The sequence below is a fragment of the Anomalospiza imberbis genome, chromosome Z (assembly GCF_031753505.1).
Source record: "Anomalospiza imberbis isolate Cuckoo-Finch-1a 21T00152 chromosome Z, ASM3175350v1, whole genome shotgun sequence".
In the NCBI taxonomy this organism is placed as follows: domain Eukaryota; kingdom Metazoa; phylum Chordata; class Aves; order Passeriformes; family Viduidae; genus Anomalospiza; species Anomalospiza imberbis.
In genome coordinates, this window is record NC_089721.1 from 62,244,073 (window position 1) to 62,270,159 (window position 26,087).

Here is a 26,087-nt window from a genome sequence, read left to right on the forward strand (position 1 = left end):
ACCATATCCAGCAGAAATTTCAGGAATTCGATAAGCAGCTGTTGTGGTAAATGCAATATTTTCTAACAGTTCTCCAAGCTCATAGATAAAACATGTAAGCTGTAGACTCTAAGCTCTGCCAGGCTTTCCAGCTTTCCTGTAATACACCACAACTGCTAGGCATTTTATACTGTTTTATTCACTTATTCCATCATAGACCAGTTCTACAGTGATTTAGCTCCCAATACCAAACTATCTCAATCTTGCCATGCTCAGCACTTAGCACACTTGATCTGTTTGTGAATATTCTAGATTCACTTCCTGCCCCCATCTCCCATTCCAGGTCCCACCAAAACTGAAACTCTACACAGTAATGTTTGACTGAAGAATGGCTGCAATTTCCAGAAAAAACAAACACAGCAAGGCCAGTAACATAATGGTATTGATAACAGGCATCTCATATCTCAGTGGTCTACCCTCCCAGCCAACTATGCTTCAAGAGGAAACCTCAGCCTGAGTGTGAGTTTATGATGCTTTAAACCTTGGTATGCTCTTAATTTTGTAGCAAATCCATGGAGAAAAAACTCTCTTCTTCATCCCAAGGAAAAAAACGCCTATTAGCATTTTCCTTTATGGAGTAAAGGCACCAATCAATTGGCCCAGCTGCTAACAAAGAAGTGATGTTCAGAGTTGACACTCAGTGGCAGGATGTGACAATTCAGCCTAAGTGCTATCCTCATCACAGCCACTTCAGTGATCCCAGCTTGCCCCTTTTACCAGACTGATGCACAGCATATGCTCTATGGCACACGGACTCCCTGGATGGCTACGTTCCTTCCCCAAGGAACTCTAATTCATCTGGCATACATTTCTGTAGGGAGTGCATTGGTTGCACTAATTGCAGGGGAGCTTGGATTAAGACAGGGCTGGAACCTTCACAGACATTTTGGAACTAGAGGAGGAGGGAACAGGAGGAAAAACAACTTTTTCTTTCAAATAAATGTGCATGCCTTTAACATCAGCTTTACTCCAAGGTAAGCTGTGTCCGGCATTTGCCAGCAAAACCCACCAGAACAAAATGCAGCAATGATTAAAGTAAGGAAGGGTGGAGAGACGTTCTGGCATGCTGAAGCTATGGCCCAAACCAACCTCGTTTTCAGCAAGGGTACGGTGTCCACCGAGCAGCCACACTGAAGCTGATAATGCTGGCCCTGTTGTTTTAAACACTTTCACTCCGAGCCTTCTCCTCCCAGTTCTGAAACAGGACAGCATTCCATCCATAACCATCAACTCTGTCCATGAAAAGCATGCTCTAATACTAGTTCAACAGCCTGTCATGGCAGGGACAAATCAGAAACAGTCAGGTGCCTGTCCCCACTCCTCTGCTCCACCCTCTATGTCCTGCCCTGCGGAAACAAATCACTGGTCTGCAACCCTTCAGAGAGATGTGGCTGTTCAGTGAATGACATCCTTTCACATTTCAGAGCAGACCAGACATAACCAGTGGCACAGTCTGCATTTTGTTTAAAAGGACCTGAAAAGCTGTGCTTGAACAGTCCAGCTCTGAAAGCAGCAGCCCCACTGAAGAAAGTGAAAAATCCCGGCAGCAGTGGGATGTGATGTGATGACTCAGTTCCTGCTACAAATGACCCGACCACACAAACGGGCTGGGAACGGCTGTGCTGCAGTTTTGCTACAGCTCCAAACAAGCTTCTTCGAGACCAAGAGAGAGTGAGCACAAAAGCACTTCAAGCAATGATTTACCTTGCCAGTTACCTTCAGCTGCAGGGCTTGTCCAAGATAGGATGTAGGAAGAGGAGAAAAATAATAAAAAAATAAAAGTAATGCCCTTTCCTAGCAGATGACTCAGTGTGCTATTTTACTCCAATGGTTTAATCAGCTTTGAAGTCCTACGTACGGGTTCTCTTCAAAGACATGCTTTGAAGTAGATCCCTCTTTTGAGGACTGACACAACTGCACTTTGCTGCAACTCAATTCAGTGGGTGTCTCACAAGCACAGCATCAGCCAGGACATACAAAGCGAGGACAGTGTCCAGAAGCCAGAATAACCACCAAGCATCGATTAAAAAGCACCTCAACCTTGTCACATCATAAGGAGAGGAGCAAAGTTAAAAAGTAATAATCCCTGTAATCCCTTATTGGTTATCAATACAATACATATGCAAAGTCAATTTCACAGGCTGAAATGCATACTAATGTTCAAAAATAATGACTTCTTCTTTCCTGTAATAATTTGTCTTTTTCTTTCATTAAAATAATTCCTACTGATTGTAAAAAAGGGAGCTAGCAGCTAAAGCATTCAGAAAATACCATTTCTGTAGGCTTGTATACAGCAAATGCAATTGTCATTGCAGGATCACAGCATTAGAACAAGAAGTCCCACCACATGCAGGGACAGGATTGCAGCCCTTTTGAAAGACAGCATGTACTTTATTACACAGACATGCTGGCCCACTGCCACCTGAAGTACAAATGTCTTGCTAAAAATACTTCAGGTTTGACTCCATTTTGACCTCAGGCTTCATACATCACTACGGCATGGGTTAGTGCTTGCTAATGGACATTCACCACATTAATGTCACCATGCCTAGAAAGTGAAAACCTAGTCCTCACCACAAAGGATATCCAAAGGCTCCTCCCTGCAATGGATATTTCTGACATGCATAGACACATAGACAGGTCTCTTGAAAGCATTGGGACTGTCCCATACTCAGGATCTGATCCACCTGCCCCAACAAAAATAAAAAACAGACCCAACAAATGCACTGCATACCCATGACCTTGCTCAGAAAACACTCAGCCCCTACATGTTCCACGAACCCTCAGGCTCTCCCCTCAGAGCCCACCTGCTCCAGGTATCAAGAGCCACCATCCCTGTGTTGAGCACCCACCTGACCCTCATTCCCTATAAGGCTCTTGCTGGGTTCTCCAGGACAGGACCAAGAGTGGGACGACAGCAGAGGACTTTCCCTTCCATGCTTCAGCTTGGTTTAACTGCTTGGTTTAACTTTTGGGTAGGCTCAGGAAAAGCATATTAACCAGGCAGCTGGTCCTCCCTGGCAGGGAGCAAAACAGATGCATAAAACTACATGTGTTTACACCTTTTGGTTCAGGCTTCCCTGCAAATGTGCAGATGAAGCACTTGAGCACTGGCACTAGTATCACACAGGAGCTTTACACTGAAACCATGGAGCAAAATGAACCACCTGTCCTCAGAATAGTAAATAAAGAAAAAAACAACAAAGAAAAAACAACCACTAACCAACCCACAGCTCACCCAGCTGTGTTAGCAGGGAGTCTGCATGCTCTGCGTGCCCTGTTCTTCTCCACCGCTGCTGCAGCATCACATCTGAAGATACGCATGCCTCTCTATGCCGTCCTGCCAGCTGCCAGGCTCCGTCTCTCTCTATCCCAGCACACACACAGAGGAAGAAGAGACTTAACTGACAGTAAGTGGAGAGGGGCCTGTGGAGAGGGGCCTGACTAGCAGCCAGTCATGGCTAATAGATGAGACGGCAAGGCTGCACTTGGGAACCAGCTCAGAGCTGGCAGAGATGCCTCCGTTTTGGTGAATCAAGCCTTCCTGACCTAAATGGCTTTGACTGTAATGGAGACGTGCCAACAGATGCCAGCTTAAAGCTGAGCTGCTGACAGCTCTATACTGAGGCGCTTTGTGTAGCAAACTGATCAGCTGCTCCACTTTTTTTTTTTTCTTTTTTTCTTCTGTCTCTGTCAGCTCCTGGATTTTTGTTTTGTTTATTTACAGAGGAGGCTGGGAACTGAAGAGGCGAAAAGTCAGTAGCCCTTTTTTTCTGTAAAACAACAGTTTATTTAGGAACTAGAAGCAGCTTTACAAACTTTCACTAAACTGGTGCTCCAAGGACCTCAGCCAAAGCAAAGGCAAACTCTGTACAGCGTATCTCCAGAGCCTTGATAAAGTGATGATACCTTCCTGGAGGGAACAGCAAGGTGAACAGCGTAGCATAATATTTCAGAAGTTATTAGGCTGTGAAATAACAAGGCAAATCCTCAGCTGTCAAAATGCCAGTGGTGCCAGAAATTTACTGTGAATTGTCTTTACCTGGATTCAACATACACCCGTGCCAGCATATTGTGGTTAGCAGCGGCTCAACAACTGACAGATGCATTAGCCCATGTGGCTAACGTAGAGCCCAGCAAATGGGCTCCAGTGCTTGTTTGCTTGCTCACCAGCTGCAGATGCATTTGATGCATTTGCTTTTCTAGGGCAATAACCAATGCCATCCCTCTGAATAACCTTTCTTATGCTGGGCATATGGTTGGCAGCAAATATGAAGTACCATGTTCTGACTGACCTATGTCTCCTAGGTCCCAGAGTCTGCCATGAGCTGAGGCATGTCTGAAGGTGAAAAAACATCCACTCAGAAAAATAGGGATTTCAGCAGATTTCACACTAAATGAAAAAATTCAACTGGGTCTCAAAGTTAATCTTCAAAGTGAAAAAAAACTCTACTACACCTCTATCAGACAGACAAATAAAATGAAAGTATAAAGATTCCATGTTAGATTCCTAAGTATTGAGTCTTGTAACTACATTGAAAAATCAAATACAAGCTACTTTTGACAAAAATACCAGTGTGCAAACTGAAAACCAAAATTATAACTGGCATGCGGGTACTCATAAACTGGGAAGAGACTTAGAGAATCAACCCGGAGAGAGGAATCAAAACTGGATTTATTTGTCAACAAAGTTTATTGTCTTAAGAAGGAATAAGCAGACCAAGTAAGAAACTACTGGAAATGACCTATACACAGAAGAAAAATATCTACCATGGGAACTACTACAAGAGGCCCCAACAAGTAAAAGTAACCTGGTACCCTGGGAATTTCAGGCGACATTCTTGTGAATTTATTTTGAGAATCGCCAGATTGCTTTAGGGAGTTTGTTTTCTTCCCCTCTTGAATACATATGCAACTAAATTTGTGTTTGCATCTCTACGAAAAAAAAAAAAAACAGGACTTGCAGAATTTGCTGAGCACCACCAGTTCTTTGAAGATGATGGCAGGTGGCAAATATTTAGCATTTTTGAGGATTAGGAGTTGCAATACAGATTTTTTATTTTCTCTCTGGATTTACAAAAATCTTGGGCAATGTCCTGCCAACAAGCACAATACTTCCCAAGACAACAGGAAAAGGCACTTATGGCAGGAAAAGAAATGCCATAAGTTTTTTGTTGTTGTTTTGTGGGTTTTTAAAAATTTCTTACTCTGACTCTACCTACAAAGGGAGAGGGAATGAAAACCTGCTGTAAAGTGTGCAGTAAAAGGAAACAATAAAAGAAGTCCAGTCCTTAAGGTCGGGAAGTATAGAGATCGTCATAGAGATAATTTCACACTTCTCATTTAGTCACGCGGATGCTTTGTCTGTGGTATACATAGAAAGCTCCTTTTCCCCTCAGGAATATCTTACTGCTTTGGAAACACATCTCTTTCACCCCACTCTAACTTGGACCACCAATTTCAATCAATTTCCAAATTATTACACCTAGTCCGGGCAACATATACTCAAGCTCGATGTCTTGTTAGCAGCTTGCTAACAATTTTCCTTACTGCCCCTAAAAGTAAGACTGAATTCCCAGACTGGAAGGCTGAGCCTTGCTCGCCTTAATACAGCCCACTAGCATGGGAAGGGAGTAGTGCAGCACCTGGAGCATGGGTGTGGCAGTGGCGACTGCATGCCTCTGCAAGGATAACAAACAGACAAGGGCATCAAACGCGGTCCAAATGCAACGTCCTTATTGTCATTACAATGCTTCATTACACTGGCAGCCTGCGGTTCAGCCTGTTTCATGAGGATCCCAAGGTGCCCTGACACCGGAATGGCTGTCGCTCAGCCTGAAACCTCACACACTACCCCTCCTCCCCCTGTTCTCCGATCCCCTCCTGTGTAAATTTAAAGCTACTTCAGCTGCAGATTTTTTTTTTCCCCTTAAGAGGGTTAATCACTACAGAATCACAGAATATTCTGCATTGGAAGGGATACAAAGGATCATTGACTCCAACTGTTAAGTGAACGGCCCACAACAGAGATCAAACCCGCAATTTTGGCATTATTAGCATCATGCTCTAACCAACTGAGCTAATCTCAGAGAACTTAAAGAGAATAAACTCCACCCCAAAGACACGAAGCGTCCCAAAGGAAGGCAAGCTGCACGCCCTTCTCCCCCAACCATCCCTCCTCCACTGGCCAGGCACAAAGGGCACCTAAGCTATGCCAGGAAAGGGCTACTTGAAAAAGTAAGCCTGCCTGCTCTGCAGGAAGACCCCGGGGCAGCTGACATCCCCCTACCCTAAGGAAGCATGGCATGTGGCTGCAAAGCAGGCAGGTCCATCATACAGCCCTTGCCAGGACTTACTGCGTTTAACCACGGCCAGCAGCTGACAGGGAGGACAGCATGAATGAAATCTTCAGACACCTAGGAGCTCATGGAACTCGCAGCCTGCAAGCTTCTAATTTTTTTTTTTTTTTTTTTTTTTTTTTTTTTTTTTTCAGTTCTGGAGGCATGTGACCGGCCCTCACATACCAGAGTTGACCCCTCCCTAAGCCAGCAATTTCCTAAGAGCGGAGAAGGATGTTACCCTCCCGCTTATTCATTACGAGGCCAGGTTTCCTTGTCCTTATGCATCAAAACCTCGCTCCCTGTGTGAGGTACGCTTTGGATCCCTCCGGACAGGTGCAGAAAGGGCTGTGGTGCTCAGCTACCTGCTAACAGGAGGGCATGGCCACAGGGAGCCCCGCCTCCTCTTTTCCCAGTTGGCACACGGCTTTCAATTTCCAGGTGAAAAACCACCGGCTCTTTGCCCTCAAGTCAGCCATCCCCCTCTGTTCTGGGCCAGGAAGAACTGCTCGTGTTTCACACTGCTCCCCCATTAACCAGTGCGTGCTGCTGTGCTCTCTGAAGCCCCCTGGCTTCGCCTGCCCGGCAGAGGCACGGTCAGCAGCGAGGACACTCCCGTGTCTTGTGGCAGAGTCGGGGAGCGGCCAAGACAGAGCGCTGCGCTGCCTGCCTTGTACGGAGGAGAGGCGGCGTCCGAGGAGGTAATGAGGGAGCCGGCTCACGGCCGGGGGAAAAGTCTCAGGTTTATTGTAAGCTCCGAGGAGCTCTGCGTTCCACGTCCCTGCGGCCGAATGGGAGTTCCATGGTTTTCGTAATCACCTTAAGTACCTGGGCGGAGACAAGGGGGAAGGACGCTCACCGCCCAATGGGGGAGTTCGGGGGAGTGGAAGGCAGGAGGACAGACAGACATACAAACCAATGGGGGAAGGTTAAGGGAGGGACCCCTGGCCTTTGTCCACTCACTCGATGCTCAGGTGGAATATTTTGGGAGGGTGGGATAAGGAGCTGCGTGATGGACAAGGCACCAGGGAGGGGTAGCATTGGAGGAGGGGTGGGAGAGCTCAGGGTGGAACCATTGGGGGAAAATGGGGGGTGAAGGGGCAAACCATTACAGAACTGTTACAAAGATGTAAAAACACAATACAACAAGTGCTGGTACTTGGAAGCATGCTCTCTCCCCAGTCACTTTTTATATCACCGAAATACCACGGCACAAGGCAGTGCTGAGATTTTGGTTTCGGTTTTTGCTCCCCCGGGTTGGCAGTACCGTTTCCGGAAAAGGGGAGGGGTCTCATGCTCCTTGCTGTCCCGCACTGCCACATTACCCTGCTCTGCTCCCAAACCCCCGCACCCGAAATCCCCCCGCTTCCCTTTGCACTTGCCCGTGTCCACATGCCGAGCCCCCACAGCCACCCCCACCCCTCGGGGAGGGGCTTCTCCCGCCGCTCTCCTCCAGGCAGAGGGCGGCGGGAGCCGGGAGCCCTGGCCGGGCAAAGCGCACGGAGCGCGCCGGTGGCACCACGCGCGGCTGGGCACGGCAGGGCGATGCGCTTGCCTCCCCCCGACCCTCCTCCTCCGGGAGGGCTGGACCACTGCGGAGGGTGCCCCCGCTGCTCTGCAGCGCCAGGCAGGGAATTTCACGAGGGGAGGGAAACAGGCGAGAGGGATTGCAGCACCAAGCACGAACGCAGGCTCACAGCACCGTAGGAAACGAGAGCTTCAGCAGCAGGCACAGAGGTGCCATACACGCATCGCACAGACAGACTTAGGTAAACCTAAGTCTAGGATTGCTTCAGGCAACACAACCGCGCGTTCAAACTCCCTGAGCCGCAAGGGCTCAGGAGGCTATTTCTGGTTCACCTGAGCATCACCATGACACACCGCCTTAACCCCTCTGCGATAAACCTCCCGCCAGCTCCAGCACGCACACGCTGCTTCTCACCCATGCGCTCTTAACACCGTGATTCCCCACTGGCTCCAACTAAGTAGTACTGACGACCTGTCAGTCGCCTGTCAGTCACCACACAACATACACGCCTAGTGCAATACAACATGATATTGGAATACTGGAGGAGGAAGGGTGGTGTTAGCTGTAAGATTATTGTTGGGAGGATTATTCTGTTGGGCATACTCGTGGCTAGCCATCCTGCCGTGGTGACATTCTCTACTGGCATATCTACCTTAGGAGAGCCCTTGAGGCTTATTCCTAACAAACCAGAAACACTTTTTTTTCTTTTTTTCTAATTAAGCGAGGAAAAAAGTAAACATCTACTGCTAGTTTATCAGTATGGCTGCAAATCTAAACTAAAACTAATTCCTAGTGAAATCCACATTAGGCAGGTACCTGATGTGGCTCATCTAAGCACACCTTGTCTTTGTCATAATTTTTGTCCTCATGAGCCTTACTTGACAGTATCTTTTAAGTACTAGTTGCTGCAACTACGGAGTAACAGAATCTAGATCTGAATGTGCTGCGTGTTCTCCCATGTCCAGTTTTATGTCAGCCTTTGGTTTTGCTGTAAGTAAGGAGCTGCAAATCTCAGGACTGACCTCAGTTTCTGGCTCCATACAGGTTATTGCAGATTAGCAGTCACTTATTGCCTATTGGCAGGCACCATGCATGCACAAGATTTAAACACCTCTTTTACTGTATGATTGAGGGAAAAATATTTTAAACTTTAACGTCCTTCTGCCTGCTGTTTTAAGAGCAAACTGTACCTTAATCCATAAAGTTAGCAAAACTACTTCTGCTCAAAGGACTTCTTTCATTTTTGCACAAAATAAATAAAACAGATAAAAGATCTCCCACCTTTAGTTCCAGAAAAGCTCTAACTAGACTAGTTCCATCTAAGGGAATAGTCCTAGGACTCTTAGATCCTGTCCCCGGAGGATGAAGACCAGAGACATCTTTGTCACTCACAAGGTCCTTCACCGCTTAGCTGGTGTGTTGCACCCTCACCACTCTGCTTTTAATTCAACCTCCTACTTGGTCTGTGTCTGCCTTTCACTGTCCCCACTCTCTTTAACAGCACACTGTAAGAAAAGTTTGCACACAGAGTGATTTTCTACAATTGTACAGTATTTTCTGACCACTCAGCCTAGTTTTTGCTTCTCACATGACTCTTTCTTTTAATAGGCTTTCTCACCTCTCCTTTTACTTAATCAGAAACTCTTAACCTTTTTTTAGTGCTCACTTCTCTTTCATTAAGTGCACAAACGAAAGAAGCAGCTAACCTGTGAATGTGGTGGGAGCAAAATCTCATCCCAGTAGAAGTAATGTTCTAAACTCCCACTGGCCTCAAGAGAGGAAACACTGTGCCCAAAGGCACATGTTTAACATCCAGATCACAAACTGCATTTGGACAACTCATTTGTGTACACAAAGTGTTACCATTCCTAAAGTTGCAGCCAAAAAATTCAGGTAGGACCTGTAGCTGAACAAGGTTCATTTGTAACCAATAACTAACTCCTCCAGAGACAGGTCCCAGAGATGTGATAATACCAGACAGACTTTTATCAACACATCAGCATTGCCTAATAAACCTTCATAATGTAAATTTGCACTCTTCTTATGAATGGCAGGTTTGGATGGCTCATTTCTCTCCTGCAGTCATCCTGGAAATTATTCTCTGTAGAAAATTAGAAGTGTTAAAAGAGGCAAAACTACACTCTCTGTCAGTACACTGAAGTAAAGAGAGGTTGGGGGAAAATCAGCAGGCACACAGAAAGCTCACCCACTACTTTTACCTTTCCAGATGAGGGACTTCTGTGACATCTCCTTTGAAGAGTGTTTCGCTTGCATCCCTTAAGCCATTGGCAATGCCTTCACCACATCCCTTCACCTTTCTGTCAGGCACATCTGTCTGCCCCATGGCTGATGTCCTATCTAAAAACTGTCCACCCTCCTTCATGCGCTGCTGGATCATGGGAGTGAGTGGTATCTCAAAGCTGAAGTAGCTATCAGGCTCCGAGTACAATGTGTCCAGAGATTCCGCACTGTAGTACAAAGATGCATTGTCTAGGATGTTTTCAAACTGTGAGCTGTACAGATCAGTGGAGATGTCAGAGTGCCTCTGCCCAAGGAAATCTTCGTATCCTCCTGTGGCAGCTTCTCCCTCCTCCACCATCCTGAAAATTAACCAGAAACAGCTCATTTCAGTTTGGGGGCAAGGTTCAGACTTTGGGCAACCCTTCTCACCTTCCACTTTTCTGAGCAGAAAGGTTAACGTAGCTTTACGCAAGAGAGGGCACTGCAGATAAAATGCTGGTTTTTCCTTGCACTATGTCTCTTTATGACTGGCATCATCTTCCTCTCCACGGACATAGAAAGAAACAATTTTCTGGGTAAAAGAAGAGGGCTGGGAGACATCCTAATAATTGTCTAACTGATCCGCTGCTTACGTGCAAAAGAGAAAAGCACAGTGTGCAAGATCTATCCTAGCACCAGTGCCAAGCCAGAGACTGCACATGCTGGAGATGTGTATCCAGATGGAGCCTCTGCCCCTGAAGGATAATTTGCCAGCTCTGCAGTTCTAGGACTAGGGTCTTCAGCAAAAAGCTGAAGGAAATCACTCCAAAATGCAAAGGGAAGCACGTGCAATTAAAAATATGGAGCCTGGGGAACCAGATTTGAAGGGAGAAGACTCAGCCTGCTTGCTGATGCAAGGAAAGGTATACCATTCCCCTGAAGAGTTTTCTTCTCTGTTGCTCCTTAACATGCCAGAGGTTAGGGTAGCCAGCCCAAGTAATCCCATGCACTAGCCAAAGCAAAACTCCACAGATACAGAGGTGCAGAGGCAGGAAAGCCTCCTTTGTAGAGATGTTGTCTCAGCAGCACACACCTCTCCAGGTCGAAGTGGGCATGATTTGCCCAGAGCGCACCAGTGGAACCTTTTGTTTTGTCAGAGATGTGCATCAGGAAAAAAAAGCAAGCAAATCAGGATGCAAAGCAGCATGCCATTCTTGCAATATGTACTGCTAAAATTATATAAACACAGATAGATAGATAATACAGAAAGCACATATTGTAGCATTTATCCTCCTATGATTGACATGGTCTTAATGTTTTTATTATCCAACCATTCAGAGGTTGTCACAGTTTTTGTACAAACTCTGAACGAAACCAGAAAATCTGTTCAGGTGCGTATGGCCAGGCCTGCATGACAACTGTATTTAATTACATGGTGTCCTGGTTTAGGGCAAATTTGGGAGAAAACCTCCAAAAAGGGCCCCCCCAGAAAGCAGACCCACACAGCCCTTTCCCCCCAGTCAGTTCAGGAAGAATTTCCTCAGAGAGAAGTGGGAAAAACCTGTTTATTTAATAGGCAAAGCACTCGCCAGCACAAAAAATGAACAATACCAGATGACAAAACTCATTTGTCACTCTGAAGAGATGACAAATTCAGAAAACCTCTCTGGGGAGTGGTCACTCTGTTATCAGTCCCTCCAGCACTGGGAAAGGCTGCTGCTGCCCACGGTAGACCCCGGTGGGCCACAAAGTGAAAGGTCTCAATGTTTCCCCGGGCCCCACTCTGGAGCAGGTTCAAATGGATCCAAGAAAAAGGAAAGAAAACCAGTCCAGGGAAACTTGGACTGCCTCAGCTAGCTAAATGAACTAAAAAGCAAGGAAGAGCTGTGTTCTGCCCCGTCCCTGCCCAGACAACACAGTGGAGTTCTGTGTCCAGCAGACTGTGGAGAAGTGAGTGCAGGCTGACAACAAAACTCCATGCTTCTTCTCCCCGCCTTCGCTCCCAGAGCCTGTCTTGAAGGCACAGAATAGAATATCCAGCATAAACAGAACACATGACTGGTGATATGAGCATCATAACGTCACCCTAGGACACATGGCATGTCCAGATCCCAATTACACCTGCTACAGATGCTTCATCACATGGACATCACTGTGCAAACAGCAAGACTTCTGATCTTTATGTTTCAAAACCTGAAATGGACTGCAAACTTCAGTAAGATGGTGTGAAGTGGCTTCAGTACCAACTTCAGGCACTAACCAGCTACGTAAACCAGTACTGTAAACACCACAACCACAGGCAGCAGACAAATATTGCTGCTTCTTAGGAGCTCCTAAACAGGTAGGCACAAGCCACATGCCTAGACAAGAGAACCCCTGCCTTACCCCTGCTACCCTCTTAGTACCAGCTCACCTGCCCTGGCCTCCTGCAAGCACAGCCATCTCCTCCTCACCACAGTTCTTCCTGTCCTTCACAGACACTTCATCCTTCCCGCTTTCTTCGAGCAGTGGTAGAGGAGTGGCTCCAGAGGCAGCAGGTTCCAGCTTTGGGTCTTCACAGGCCTCACTCCAGTCACTCTCTGGCAAGGAAGGCAAGCCTGGGGAGACCATTGGTGACACAGGGTGGCTGGATGTTTTGGGGAATGCCTTCCTGTCCACAGACACAGAGTCCAGCAGTGAGTGCTTCTTTCTTCGCTGCTCCTCAGCTTTTTGCAGCCATAAGATCTCCACACCTTGAAATTCTACATGTTTACTCACAGCTGCCTCTTTAGCAAGCCTTCTCTCAGTACCTGTTTGCATCTTGCCTTGTCTGTACTCTGAAAACTCCTCAAAATGTGTCCCCCTCTCTACTCTGCTGACTGCTTCCAGGTTTGTCACAGATGGCTTGTGACAGCTTGGTTCCTGAGCTATGTGGACCTCCTCTGCTTTATTACTTATGGCTTGTGAGGATTCAGACTGCTTTTCTCCAGATCGTACTGAAGCCAGATCTTTCTCTATGATCAAATGCTTTTTTTCCTCAGCTGTTCGTTCAGATGGAAGAAGCATGTCTGAGAGTTTTTCTTGGCCTGCTGGAACTGGTTCTCTGGCTGCCTGCACATTTTGCCTGCCAGCAACACTCTTTTTTTCCATTTGCGTCTCTGAATCGAGAGAAGTATTTGCTCTTTCTTGCACCGTTGTTGCTTCTAACCGTAGAGAGATTTTCATTATCTCTGTCAGATTACTCGTGGGTTCTTCTGAGGTGTGAAGCTGCACTGCCCCTGCATCAGGTCTCAAATTATCAGCAGGAGCTGCGCACTGAGGAATAGGCCTGACATGGTGGTGACTGTTCAGTCTTTCTGGACTGCGTGTTACAGGCTCGGCCTGGCACGTCGATGGAGCCGATGGAGCCGATAGCGCTTGTCTGCTCGACTCTACAGTGCCGTACTCTGGAAATTCATTGATGATGGTATGAGGAGGCAAACTGCTGCTTCCACGGCCACTACCTGCAAAGTAAAAGGAGAGAGACCCTGGATTTATCTACCACAGGCACAAAGCAAAAAGTCTGATCTCTCTCTCTAGCCTGCTCCTAACAGAGTAAAAAAGCTCTCCCCTGCAGAGTAAATATCCGAAGTTGGTTTTTTAACTTAGGAGTTTTTGGGCGGCCTTACTTTGGGAGTCTGCAGGACAGAGGAAGGAATGCCAGAAATGTCTGCTACACTTCAGAAAAGGTCCCAGTGGCACACGAACAGTCTGAGGCCTCAGGCCAGGCCACAGGCCAGGCACACAGGCTTCAGAAAGCAGAGATTCAGATGTCTGACATGCATCCATACACAGCAAGCACCACCCATGATGGTTTTACTTAAAAAGAACACTACACATGATGGTTTTAGGTTTATAGGTAATTTGCATTTCTAAAGGTGAAACACTGGGAAGATAATCAGCCACACCCCTTATGTTCTGCAGCCTTGACAAAGCTAATTGGCTAAATTACAAAGTAAATAATGAGCAATTCAACTTTCTGCCAGGACTACCCTCTTCCTTTAACAACTCAGGTAGCTGAAGGTCATGTTGCAGTGATGGATGCATACCAAGCAATTCACATTTTCTACTGCAGCAAGTAGCTGCTGCAGAAAAACCTTGCTACCCCTCCCTTCTTATGCTTTTTCAACGGATGTAAACAAAGCAGGAGCAAAAATGGGTGGTCCCATTTTCCAAGCATCGAGCACCCAGTGGCTCCCATTGTTTCGAGGTAAGAGAGAACCATCTGTCCGAAGGGACCTCAGGGATCACATAATGACAGATAATTGGCCACCTTATATCATAGCCCAAGGAGGAACTGAGCTTTTGGGGGAAAAAAAACTCTAAACAACAATTAAAAAGCCAACCATCAACAGCTGCATTTGTCCCACTCCTTTAGGAAAGAAAGAAAGAAAAAAAAAAAACTGGCTGAGAGTATAAAAGTGTTTTAAATCAAACTGCAGGGTGGCCAGATCTAAACACCTACTTTGAAAAGCATCAGGGGTGACAGCTCTGAAACCAGACACCAACTTGAATTTGAATGGTTTGGTCCCAGGGTGCATCTCTAGGTGCTGCATTGCAAACTGATCCCCATCTCTGCTCCAAGCAGGCTGGCCACGGTCTGTTTCTGAGCAGAAGCCATGTAGCTGTGGTTAATGATAGGCTGAGTTCAAAGTGAAAGAGAGGATAATCTAACACAAGTTCAGAACTGCATTAATATGTCTACCTATATGCCAGTGGCTTGTTAAGATAAGCAGAAGCTCACACCTGCCAGTATATGCCAGTATATCTAGCCACAGGGAAAATACCACACACTGGGCGTGGTGCAGGATCAGAATGACAATCTTGGACCCTGCCAAGCCTCAGAATCTTCCCCAGTGGGTTCTCCAAACATCTCCATGCCATTGACTTAATCACTATATAATAAAAACTCAGCTTCATCCAGACAACTTGGTTGCTGTTCAGGACAGTGACTGGACAAAGCAGGGACCTCTTCTCTGCTGCAAGGTCCCAGGGAGATGTAAGGAGCAAGGATGCCCTGTCCACAATTGCATCACCAGTCCATCTTCATGGCAAGGTTTCCAAAACACAGGTGTGGGTGCACCCACAGTGCTTTTCCTAAGTGTCTGAAGCAGCAGACAAACAGTCCCTTTGCACACAACTCGGCCACACAGCACTTGCGTGCATCTCAAGCCCATACTTTTCATGGCACAGGCACTAGGCTGCCACTGTGGGACACTTCCACCAGTTCAGACTTACATATGACAGGGATGCTCTGTGGTTACAATGTCCCTACACCTGCACCAGAACAACCTCAGGCAAGCAACCCCAAGCTGCTTTCTCATCCCACAATCCTTCTTTAATGCCGAAGCTTTAGTGCTTGCTGCTCTCTCAGCATGGTCTAGAGGAGGGATTTCTTAGGAGAGGTAATAGGGAGCATGTCACTATAGATGCTAACATAAACCCTTCCTGGTAGACACATCCACCCACAGCAATGCTTAGTGTGTGCCCTCAGCACTGTGGGACAGCACTTGGCCAGGCCACCGCCCAGGCCACACTCTGGCTGCACTGCATGAAGAAAGGGAATACACAGTGCCCCAAGAGCTGGGATCCCCCATGCCTCACTCCAACCCACACATCTTGCCTTGTTGGAAGGAAGACTGGAGCCTCAGCCCTGGCCTCCTGTGGGGCTGGGAGGCAGCCAACGTGCTCCAGAGGCCAAGCCCTAACAAGGCACCGCACACAGATCCTGCCAAGGGGCCAGGCTCGTCTCTGCTAATTGCTATCTTAGCTTCTGAACCAACACGAGGGAAACAGAGGGGGCCTTATTTCTTGTGGTGAATGCTAAATGCTCTGCTGCGCATCCCTCTCTGCCTCCGACAGCCACTGCTAATGGTGGAAAGAAATCTTGAGCAATTTTCTGATTTACTTCTCCTCCTGAACTTCATAGTCTGGCAAGCCCATCAGACTCCAGAAGAAGTACAGATACAGAGCACATACCTGCACATGCAGGCACAAAGAGGTGTCCACAGGGAGGGAGAGTGCTTACATGTGTTCCCTTCTGCCACACCTGCAAGCTGTGCTCCATCTGGGCAAGAGAGTAGCGCTATCACAGTAGAAATCTAAGGCCTTTTTTGAAGTGAGACTCAGCAGCCGTCCTCTGGACGGATTACTGCTGCTGCTGCCACTGCTGTATGCAAGCACAAGTCAGTGGGATTCTTGCCTTCATGCAAGAATATTGCTTAATTCTCTGTCTGATTTTAAAAAAACTTCCTATATTACATCAAAGCAGTGCTCTGTTGCCATTATATTAGGTACCACCATGCACATGACTGCCAAGGTCTCTATTTTGTGAAGTAAACCACGACCAATCCACCACTCTCTTCCAAAATTGCAAAGTCTTTCCCTTTCCTCAGTTATTTCAAGTACAAGAGCTTAGGGGAGCTTGAGCTCTTTAAGGGAAACTCCTCCTTTATTCCCATCCACCACCACAGCATCATGTCTTGCTGCAGCTACTGGCATATCCTGTCCAACCCCATCCCCCAATATGACTGCATAACAAACAAGGATAGAAAGACAACAACAAAATTTAAGGACTGCACTGAAGATGCGCAGGGAAAAAAATACCCATCACCAAACAAACAAAGAAAGGACACACACTTTCAGGTAACACAAATTTCTACTTTGCATTGAAGGTGGCTTCTTTCAACAAATGAAAAAAAAAGGAAAGAAAAGAAAGAAATGGATAGGGAAAAAGCTAATATAGAAAGGGGGTGAGTGACTAGAAAACTGAGACAGGGCAAATATAATCTAACAGCATTTGGCAGCCTTTCTGATGACTAGATGTTGAAAGAATTAATGACTTAAATCAGGCATAGATATGATATTTCATAGGTAAATAACCATTCCATGTCAAGCAAACTTGTCTACAGCATAATAAAAGGAAATTCTAGGAAGCAAAACACAAGTTAAAAGCATAGACAGACATTTTGTTTACAGGTACATTCTAAAAAAGAATGGTGTGAGTGTCTCTCTCTATACAGTATATATATATATATATATATATATATATATATATATAAAATATAGCTTGAGAAATTAGATATATTTGCTTGAACAGTCTCCTTACTCACAGAGGTTACTGTAGCTCCAGCAGTTACCCATTGGTCAAAGAAATAAAATGCAAAGATCATCAGTTTATCTATAGCGATACCAGCTAATTCAATTGCTGCTGTTCTAGTCAACTGGAATCAAAATAGTTTCAAATTTCCTGGCAGCTGCTGCCCTGCACTGCACACAATGATGTAAATGGATGCTTTCTGAGTATTATGAAACTGATGGGGGAACTGCAGTCTCATTCAGTCTATCGCAGGAGCTAAGGAGTCCACCTTGGCAGCTTGCACGGGGAAAAAAAAAAAAATTTCCTCCAGCAAGGCTGCCTGACGGCATGCCAGGGATACCAGGGATACGTCTGTGCTTAGCTGCCGTTTTTGTAACTGCGTCGGTAAGGGGAGAATGGGGCAGAATGGCGATGCTGAGAGTCATGTGCTGGTTTTGGAATGCAGGATGCTTTATGGCATTTCAGCATTAGTGAGCTGGAAGCATTCACTAAGCAGCCCAGTCATCCTGCATTTTATGTCTCTGCAGCTCCTTGTGCCGATCACAAGTAGCACGTGGGTGAGATTGCATGCAGCATCATATCAGTTACGCTTTCCTGGTATTCTCACCACCATTTGTAAAAGGCAAATTAGGGCCAGTAAAAAAAATGTATGCATTAAGATGAGACAAATCTCTAGGTGACAGAGTTTAATGAAAAAATCACAGGATTTATGGTATTGTATCACTACTGCAGCCTGCCAAAAAGGAGGTTTACACACATCTCCTTGTCCTGCACTGCATCATGTTACAACTTCTACAGTCACTAAAACTATTCCAATTGATAAAGCAGCCTGCTCCTGCTGAGATGGAGCAGCCGTCCCCTATAAAAGGGAGGGACAGTATGCACAGCCTCTGACAGCCTTGTGCAGCAGCCCTTTTTCCAAATGATGTCATTCTCCATACTGCGATAGGTCCTGCCTGGCCAGCATAGCCGAAGCCAGGGGATTAACATAATGCAAACACGGGGCTTTTGTAACTGGACTGCAAACATCCACACCAGACTGGGCACAGGATTTTGTGCAGCTTGCAGACCCTCCAGGCTTTTGGGCAGTTTGCTTGCTCCAAAAAGGAGAAGTGGAGCCATGTCTTCATCCCGTTGTAACGTTACAGCAGCATTATGTAAAAACAACAAGCTGATGGAAATGGGGAAGCTGACTGAAAGTGAGAGGCAAACAGAGGGAAGAGGTTGGAGAGAGTTGCTTAGAAATAAATCCTGGTGAAATGCCTCTGTGCCTTAGCAAACATGAAGGGAAGGTAGAGGGGAATAGAAGTATGGCAGAGCCCTTGCAGAAAAACTGACCATCTTGGCTGAGATCCCTCACCCCAAAAAGAGACAACCAGAAGGACTCCTAGCTGTGGTCACTGGGAGGTTTGGCACAGAGCCTAACAGCATACACAGGCTGTGTGCTCTTTGCAGTCCATGCTTGAACAGCCAGACAGTGGTGTGACAGCCAGTGGCTCAGGGTTACCCAGAAATTAAACTAATTGTTAAGGGGAAAAAAAAAATAACCCCCTGCACACAAGCAGGGGCAGTATGTTGCTAAGGAAATTGTACACCCACAGCTTCCTGCACACTGGAAGAGATTCACAAAAAGATACTGCCCACCACTGTTCTTGTGTAGTTCCCTAAATTCTGGGGATTTTAGGCTACCAGAGACAGTGCTAGATGAAACTTCAGTTTACCATAGGACAACCATGCCTGTGCTAGGTAAATCTGTGACGAATCTCTCTGCTAGCCAGTGCTGGAGTCTGGTAGGATATGATGATGATAAGTTGTTATTGGTTTGGAAAAGAGTGAGAAAAGCCACTAGGATAAGAATATAAATCCTGTGCATTTAGAAAACATGTAAAATACATGGGTCACTTTGTGCCTCTTTGAGAGTTTGTGTGGATTTTTTTACAACTGCACAAGTTCTAGCCCTATTCCTGACGGAAAGCTTTATGTAAGCAATACTGTGACTTGGTCGCATATTTTCCCCCACAGATTTTAACTACTTCACAGTGGTAAGCAAGGTTTGGGACCACTTGCATAACCCCAACTGCACTGAAATAAAATACCTGTAGCTTTTCCCCTGGTTACAAGAAGGATGGGACCTTCCTGCAGTCACTCACAGGCCTACACTGAGTTCAAAACAGGACAAAGTCCAAAACTAACATGCAGCACGTGCTGCGAGGATTTAGTGTGAGGGATTATCCACTACAAATTGCTGTATGGGCCACAGATGGTCAGTGAGATAGCTCAGTCCCAAGAGTCATTACCCTGGAAAGCAAAATGGTAGAGTGGAACAGCTGCTAGCATGAGCAGTAACAGGAGGGAATACAAAGGGACTATATGGACTCCTTATCCTGACATAAAAGTGCAAGTGGGTCTTAGAATATTTAATACTCTTTTCTTCTTTGAAGTCCCACACTCTAGAATTATATGGCTGTGAGAATCTCAAGTTTTGATTTAAGACTTATGTTTGGAGAAGTCTGAAACCCAAAATGTAAACAACAGATCCCAAAAGAATCTAAAATTTTCTATTTTTCTGCTGCTGTGATTTAGAAAGGAAGTAGCTAACAGATTTTCTAAGTGTAGATACACACAGTAATTAGCAATAATTACTTCAAAAGCTCTGTAAGAGCCTTCACCTGAAGAAAAAACTTCTGAAGCAGTAACAACTCACAGCTGCTTTGACACTTTGAGCATCTACGATGACTTTACAGCCTCTCTAAAGTCCCTTATAATTAATGTTCTATATTTAAAATACTGTATTTTTCAATATTCTTCTCAAAGCCCTTGGAAAGTTGCTTTGTGCAAGCAACAACTTTAACAATCCATCACTTGTAAGCACAGATCTCAGAAACTCTGGATTTCTGTAGATCGAGAGACCAGGCACACCTGCAGAAAAGGATGTCCTTTACTACATTTCAGAGTTTGGGACCAGTTAACCAAGCTGAGAGTAGTCTTGCTAGGCAGTTCTTAAAGCATCCCTAGGAGATGGATCTCAAGATATGTGCCCAGCTAAAACCAAAACAGGACACAGAGGGACATGTGCATCTCCCAGGCTCCAAGTGTTTGTTGCCGAACGTGCCATTGGACATTGCCTAATAACTTTTCAGCAGGCTCTCACAGCCAATGAGACTCCCTTCCTCCGGAAGCTGAATAGAGTTAAATAAACAACACGGGGATCTAAGGCAGAAGGTACTTGTTAAAGCAGTGAACTGTGAACAGGAAAAATACATGCTGTACCCTGTGTTACACTCTGTCAGTCCAATACCAGGCCAGAACTGCACCTACCCACATAATTTTATTTAAATGCCTTCTCTGTGTGCATATCAACAGCAAGTTAATATGCATCATTTCCTTCAGAAAGCGTAAGAAATGAAGTAAGGCTACAGCACAGTAGAGGGTTTGTGTTGATGTGCTGCAGATCTCACCAGATGATGGGGCTCAGGCCGAGGAGAGGACATGGTGATAGGTAAAAATGCATCTGTGTCCCACTGTACCTGCCCATAACAAGCAAAGCCAGCTGGCTGAGCCTCTCCTGTTGTGCCCATTGATCTGTCTGCCATTTTCTGTCTGCCTGATGGAAGGGGATGACTTGACTGCCTCCAGGAAAGTGTTGCTGAGTCCTGCCAGCTTCAGCTAAATTCAGTCTGTACCACATGTGCTCAGAGCATCTGATGTGGCCAGACACTGACAGACTGCCTGCATCACCAGGTCCACCACATATTTGTGTGCTCACATCAGCGTGGCTCTCAGCTTCAGCCAACAGAGCACAGACAGGGAGATATTTACTGCCTTAAGTCTGGCATTTCCTAACTTCTGAGTGCTTAATTCTGCACCTTTAAAAAACAATAAACAAACAGTCCATGTTTTAACGATTATTTGTACTAAAGTCTTGGCCTTCAAACAACTCTGTTGTTTAGAAAGTTGAGGATGTGGTAATCTCCTCCCTACAGCTGTAGGTTATGATAACTTGAACTATCCAGCTTTCAAGTTGAGGTCACAAGACATTCAATTTCCTCCTGTGGCACAAGGGACTTAGCATAATGCCTTGTGCCCCCTTCAGCTTTCCTCCCCCCTGGAATGGAAACCCAGACATCCATCACACCACACCTGACAGATCCAGAGCATGCCTCAGCTTCTCCCAGCCCCAGGAAGCAGGACTCAGAAATTCAAGAGATAGATAGTTCCACCTCTCCACCTCTGCATCCAAGGTGTAGAGCACAATGCTGTCCTTTTGCACCAGCATTTATCTTTCCATGTGCACAGTTCTCATCTGACAGCACTATAAGAGCTTGCTGCTCTTCAAAGCATCCAGAACAACCTGCTTTACTCCATGTTGGAGTGAAAGAGGAGCAGTCAGCATAGCCAGTGAACATGCTGGTACCAAAGAGGTAATCACTTCCTACAGTGCACAAACTAAACTGGAAAAGTATCTTCTAATACAGTACCTCTGGAGACTTAAATTTAAAAAGTTAACCTTCTTTTTGCATCACTGCCAATCAGCAATGCCAAACACTGGGGATATTTATGAGAAAACTACTGATTACATACTATGATTTAAAAACTCCTGCAGGACTTTCTGACTTGTATGCCAGAAAATGCAGTGGGACACTAGAAACAACATAATCAACAAGCTGATAAAGTCAAGTATGGACAACAGGATGATAGAATTTTAATTATCGGGGAGAGGGGTAACACATCTCTGAGCTTTCTCCTTGTGTGTGCTCCTGGTAAACACTGCAGGACATCTGATGTGCCAATCCTTCACTGTAATTAAGCAAAATTAATGTGAACATCAGGCAGTCCTCCAACCCTCAGAAAATGCAGTTTTGCATCTTTTAAACAAAGCTGCAGAAGAAGATACCAGATCAGGGAGCCCAGACTTTCAGGACTGCCTGGAGATGGAAAGAGCAAGAGATGAAAATATGGCAAAGGGTGGTGCCTCAAAATGGAAAACAACAGGGTTGGAGCACTGGGCAAGACTACAGTCAGCAGTCTGGGCTATCACGAGAACAATGTAATGAGTGCCTGTGGTCTAAGGGCAGTTCCTGCAGTGAGGACCAGGAAGGTGCCACTTCCGTGCAATGCGAGGGGGATGCAGCAGAGCTGGTCATGCGTGCCTTGAAGGAACAGAGCAAATAAGCAAGGCAGAATGTATGTCAGTGTTGCTCACTTTACACAAAGATACTAGGATAATTTTCTTAAAGTTGTTTAAATCTGAAGTACAAGAACCCTGAAAAATCTTTACTTTTACAAAATAGCAGCCATTGTGCTCCTTCCTTTGCTCTTGAAAAAAGTTCTAGACATTCGAAAGCAAAAGCAATCATTTCTTCGAGGTATGTTGCATGGGTCAAAGTATGTGTTTCATTTTCTTTCATGTGTCAGATCTGGCATTGTTTGACCCATTGCAATGGTGATTCAGCACACATTGCCAGAAGAAAATAAGCCCTTTTTTTAGAATTGTTCTTTTGGCATTATTTTGGGAGGGTTTGTTACAGTTTTTGCTGGCTTGAGCTTGCTAAGCACACAGATGAGCCCAAGAACTAGCATGAGACAATCGGTGGCAGCGTGTGTCTGGGACCATCTCTTTTGGCAGAAGCAAGATGTTAAATTAGCTCAGTTGCCTCATGACACCCCACTGAACACACAACAGCAAGTGACAGGCTGTCCAAAAAGCTATTTGTTTCACCAGGAATTCAAAACCAAGCTTCTTCCAGCCGTTTGCATAGCAACACAGGCAGTATTTGTACAGGGCTTTTTTGTGAAGGATGAGATTAAACCTCTGATACACAGGAGGGATGAAAGCTTTCTCCTCTCAGAAGCATCAGAGAAAAGATTGTTTATTAATCTTAAGAAGCTATTTTCTTCCTAACAACAGTCTTGGATTTATTTTCTCATATAACAGGAATTTTGGGGTATTTGGCCTTTGTGTTTATTTAAGGAATTATTTTGTAGTATCCCCCACTTTTTTCGCCAAGGAAACACTTTTAAGACTAGGTCATGTGGCCGTGACTTTTTTTTCTTTTTGGTATTTGAATGTGTTAATGGCAAAGTCATATAAATCAGGCCTGTAGCACAGCCAAGCCTGAAGAATAGTCTGTTCAATAGAGATTACTGTTTCCACGGCAGTTTCCAGAGGAGGAATGTATATTTCCACATACAACAAGCGGCCTTTTATGTCAGTGAGTCTGAGAAGAGGTCTTGTCCAACCCAGCTAAATTCAGTTTCTAAAAAACATTTTCTTTTGCTGGAAGGCAGAAGGCTGGGGTTTTGCCAAGGAAGGTGGCCAGGCTGTGCAGGGCCACGTGGACAAGTGTGGTGCATCCTCCCTGCTCCCCCAGTGGGAGGGGTCTGCAGGGAAATGTGTGGTTTTGAACCCTTCCGCAACAGGAGGGTCCCGGGGGCTTGGACCTGCTTCTGCTCCGAGTAATGCATCCAGGGCAGGAGGATGGACAATGGACAAGAGAGGAGAGAACCCAGACAAGAGGCATCATGCATTAAAGACAAGAGCACATTAAGGCATCAGTGATCACAAACATCCCAGATAAAATCAGACTGAAGACAGCAAGGAAAGTGTTTTACATGGGACAGCTTTATTAGCATGTGAGTATCATTGATGAAACACCTCTTCTAAAGCCATCTAACTTTTTATTTTCCCCCCTCTCATCTGAAAATGACCAGCAGCTTCAACCTGGAAGGTAAAAATCAGTACCGAGCTTATTAACAAAAGCTGCCATCTCCCAGGTGAGTAAACAGAAGTGTTTGACACACTAGCCCCCAATTATTGTTCTTTCTTTGTGAATTGGCTTGTCTGATGCAAGTGTTCTAGCACTTAGTCAAGACATGTATAAATCCTCAGCAGCATCAGCAGGGCTACGGTAACATGGCTGTGGCCAAAAAGGAAAGGATGAACCAGAAGAAAGAAGTAATTAAGCCGTTCAGCAGCTTATATGCTACTTTCTGTTTCTGAGGCCAGCCATGACACGGGTCAACTGCTTTAGGTTAGATAAATTAAAGTTCAGCCGAACTGCCCACAGTGACAAGTTGTTTTCTTGATCGAGTTTAAACACCAACATTTCTCCTGGCCCTGCCCCTGTCACTCATTTGTTTGAAGTATTTCATACTTTGACCCCTAAAAAGAATGTCTTCTTTTTTTAAAGGAAACTTCAGAAAGTAGCATTTTTATTTGGATTTTTGGTGGTGTTTTCTCCCTTCCCATCTTACACAGAGAAGAACAGAACAATTTTCAAGCATAGCCGCTTCCCCCAAAAGCATATATCATGTCATATTTGACATATATCAAATAAAAAACCACTATTATTTGGTGTACTAAAGCCCTGAATTTGCACTACTGTCCCCTCAGCCACCCTGTCCTCATTCACCTCCAGTAAATAAGCAGTTAAAAGCTGAAGAAAAAACTAGAAGGGGCAGAACTCCTCTCATTTATCTGTGGTGGCCAAACAACTTGTAAGAGAAGGAGGAGAAGGAGGATGCATTTGTCTGTGACAGCATGAGGTCAGTCTGGGTAAGCACAATGTCCCCCAGTTTTTGGGTACAATTCACAAATGTTGTATGTTAACCACTGTTAAATATTCACAAACCCTCCTGTGAGGGTCCCTTGAAATCACTCTCATTTTGCTAATTGTTAGCCCCTAATGGTAGTTTCTCATTAATAAAGGAACAGGACAAGATCCGGAAACAAGGCAAGAAGCACAGGAAAAATACAGAGAAGCAGGCACAAAAGTCAGTGTATCTGGCTTACTCTTTACCACCCTTTATTTTAGAGCTCAATACTTAGCTTGGAATACACGTCATATTTGATAATTTGTTTTGGTGATAACAATAGATTCACTTGGATTTATTAGACATAGCATACTTTATTTAATACCAATCTCTGGATTTGTACCAATGCCTGCTGACAGTGCTCTCACACTGTGTCTTTCCAAGCAAGAAATGAGGTCATCGTGATTCATGTAATAAACTGATACACATTTTGTGGCAATTTGGAAGAGTTTTTAAAATTCTAAATGAGGTCCTTTCGGTTTGGGTTTTTTTGAGCGTTTTTCCTCTTTCTGGAAATTTGGATTTTTTTCCACTTTGCAATTAGGATTTCCCAAGTGAAGACCAAACTTTATAAAATCCAAGAAGAAACTCAATTCTGCTTCTTTATTCTTTATTATTATCATTATTATTATTAATATTTTTTCCTTACTGAAGTTGAGAAGCATACACAGTTTGTTTCTGAACAAAGTGCTGCCCTTTTCTGGCAAGAAAGGAGTCTTCTTTAATTAAGTGACATTCCAGAAGGTTTGCAATTAGAAAGGATCAAGGTACAAAAAGAACAGCCTGAGGAAATGCTTTTTCAAAAAGGGCAGGGCTTGTTGATAATTTTGTCAAGGCAAGAAGAATAGCTACAATAACTACATTTCTTTTCTCCTAGGCTTGGGCTCTTAAAAGGTAGAAAATGCCCTATATTTACAAGAAGACAACAGGAACAAGACAGATCCTTAGGCATAACATTAGATATTGCCCCTGGACTTCTGGAATCACTGACTACAGAGGGCAGAGCAGTTTGGGTACCGCCTCAAGTATCTGAATTAAAATTTTACCTACCTCTACCTGTAGAGAGACCACAAAGCACATTTCTGGAAGGATCTCCAGGCAGAAATGGCCATGTTTCAGCATGTGCAATTGCAGAACTCATGGCTGAATAACTCCACTGCAGAGAAGTGCAAGGACTCCCTCCACCAATGTGTCTCCAGCACGAGTCCCTGCTGTCACATCATGGTGGCCCACATGAGCCAGAAAGAAAGGC

The 26,087-nt window shown here is 45.2% G+C and overlaps 1 protein-coding gene across 14 annotated transcripts in view; it reads right to left on the bottom strand.

The window, feature by feature from the left end:
- PSD3 (pleckstrin and Sec7 domain containing 3) overlaps positions 1-26,087 on the bottom strand; it is a 141,861-nt gene that overhangs the window by 102,730 nt on the left and 13,044 nt on the right. For 7 of the 14 annotated variants that reach the window (XM_068176215.1, XM_068176221.1, XM_068176216.1 and 4 more), the window contains exons 1-3: positions 13,773-13,947; positions 12,539-13,607; positions 10,125-10,505 (exon numbers count right to left, since the gene is read on the bottom strand). In XM_068176215.1, the coding sequence (XP_068032316.1) occupies positions 10,125-10,505; positions 12,539-13,607; positions 13,773-13,932 (1,610 nt within the window). In that variant the 5' untranslated portion in view covers positions 13,933-13,947. Of the gene's footprint in view, positions 1-10,124; positions 10,506-12,538; positions 13,608-13,772; positions 14,198-17,255; positions 17,302-26,087 lie in introns of those variants that run through there. The other 7 variants (XM_068176212.1, XM_068176218.1, XM_068176214.1 and 4 more) reach the window with 5 other exon arrangements.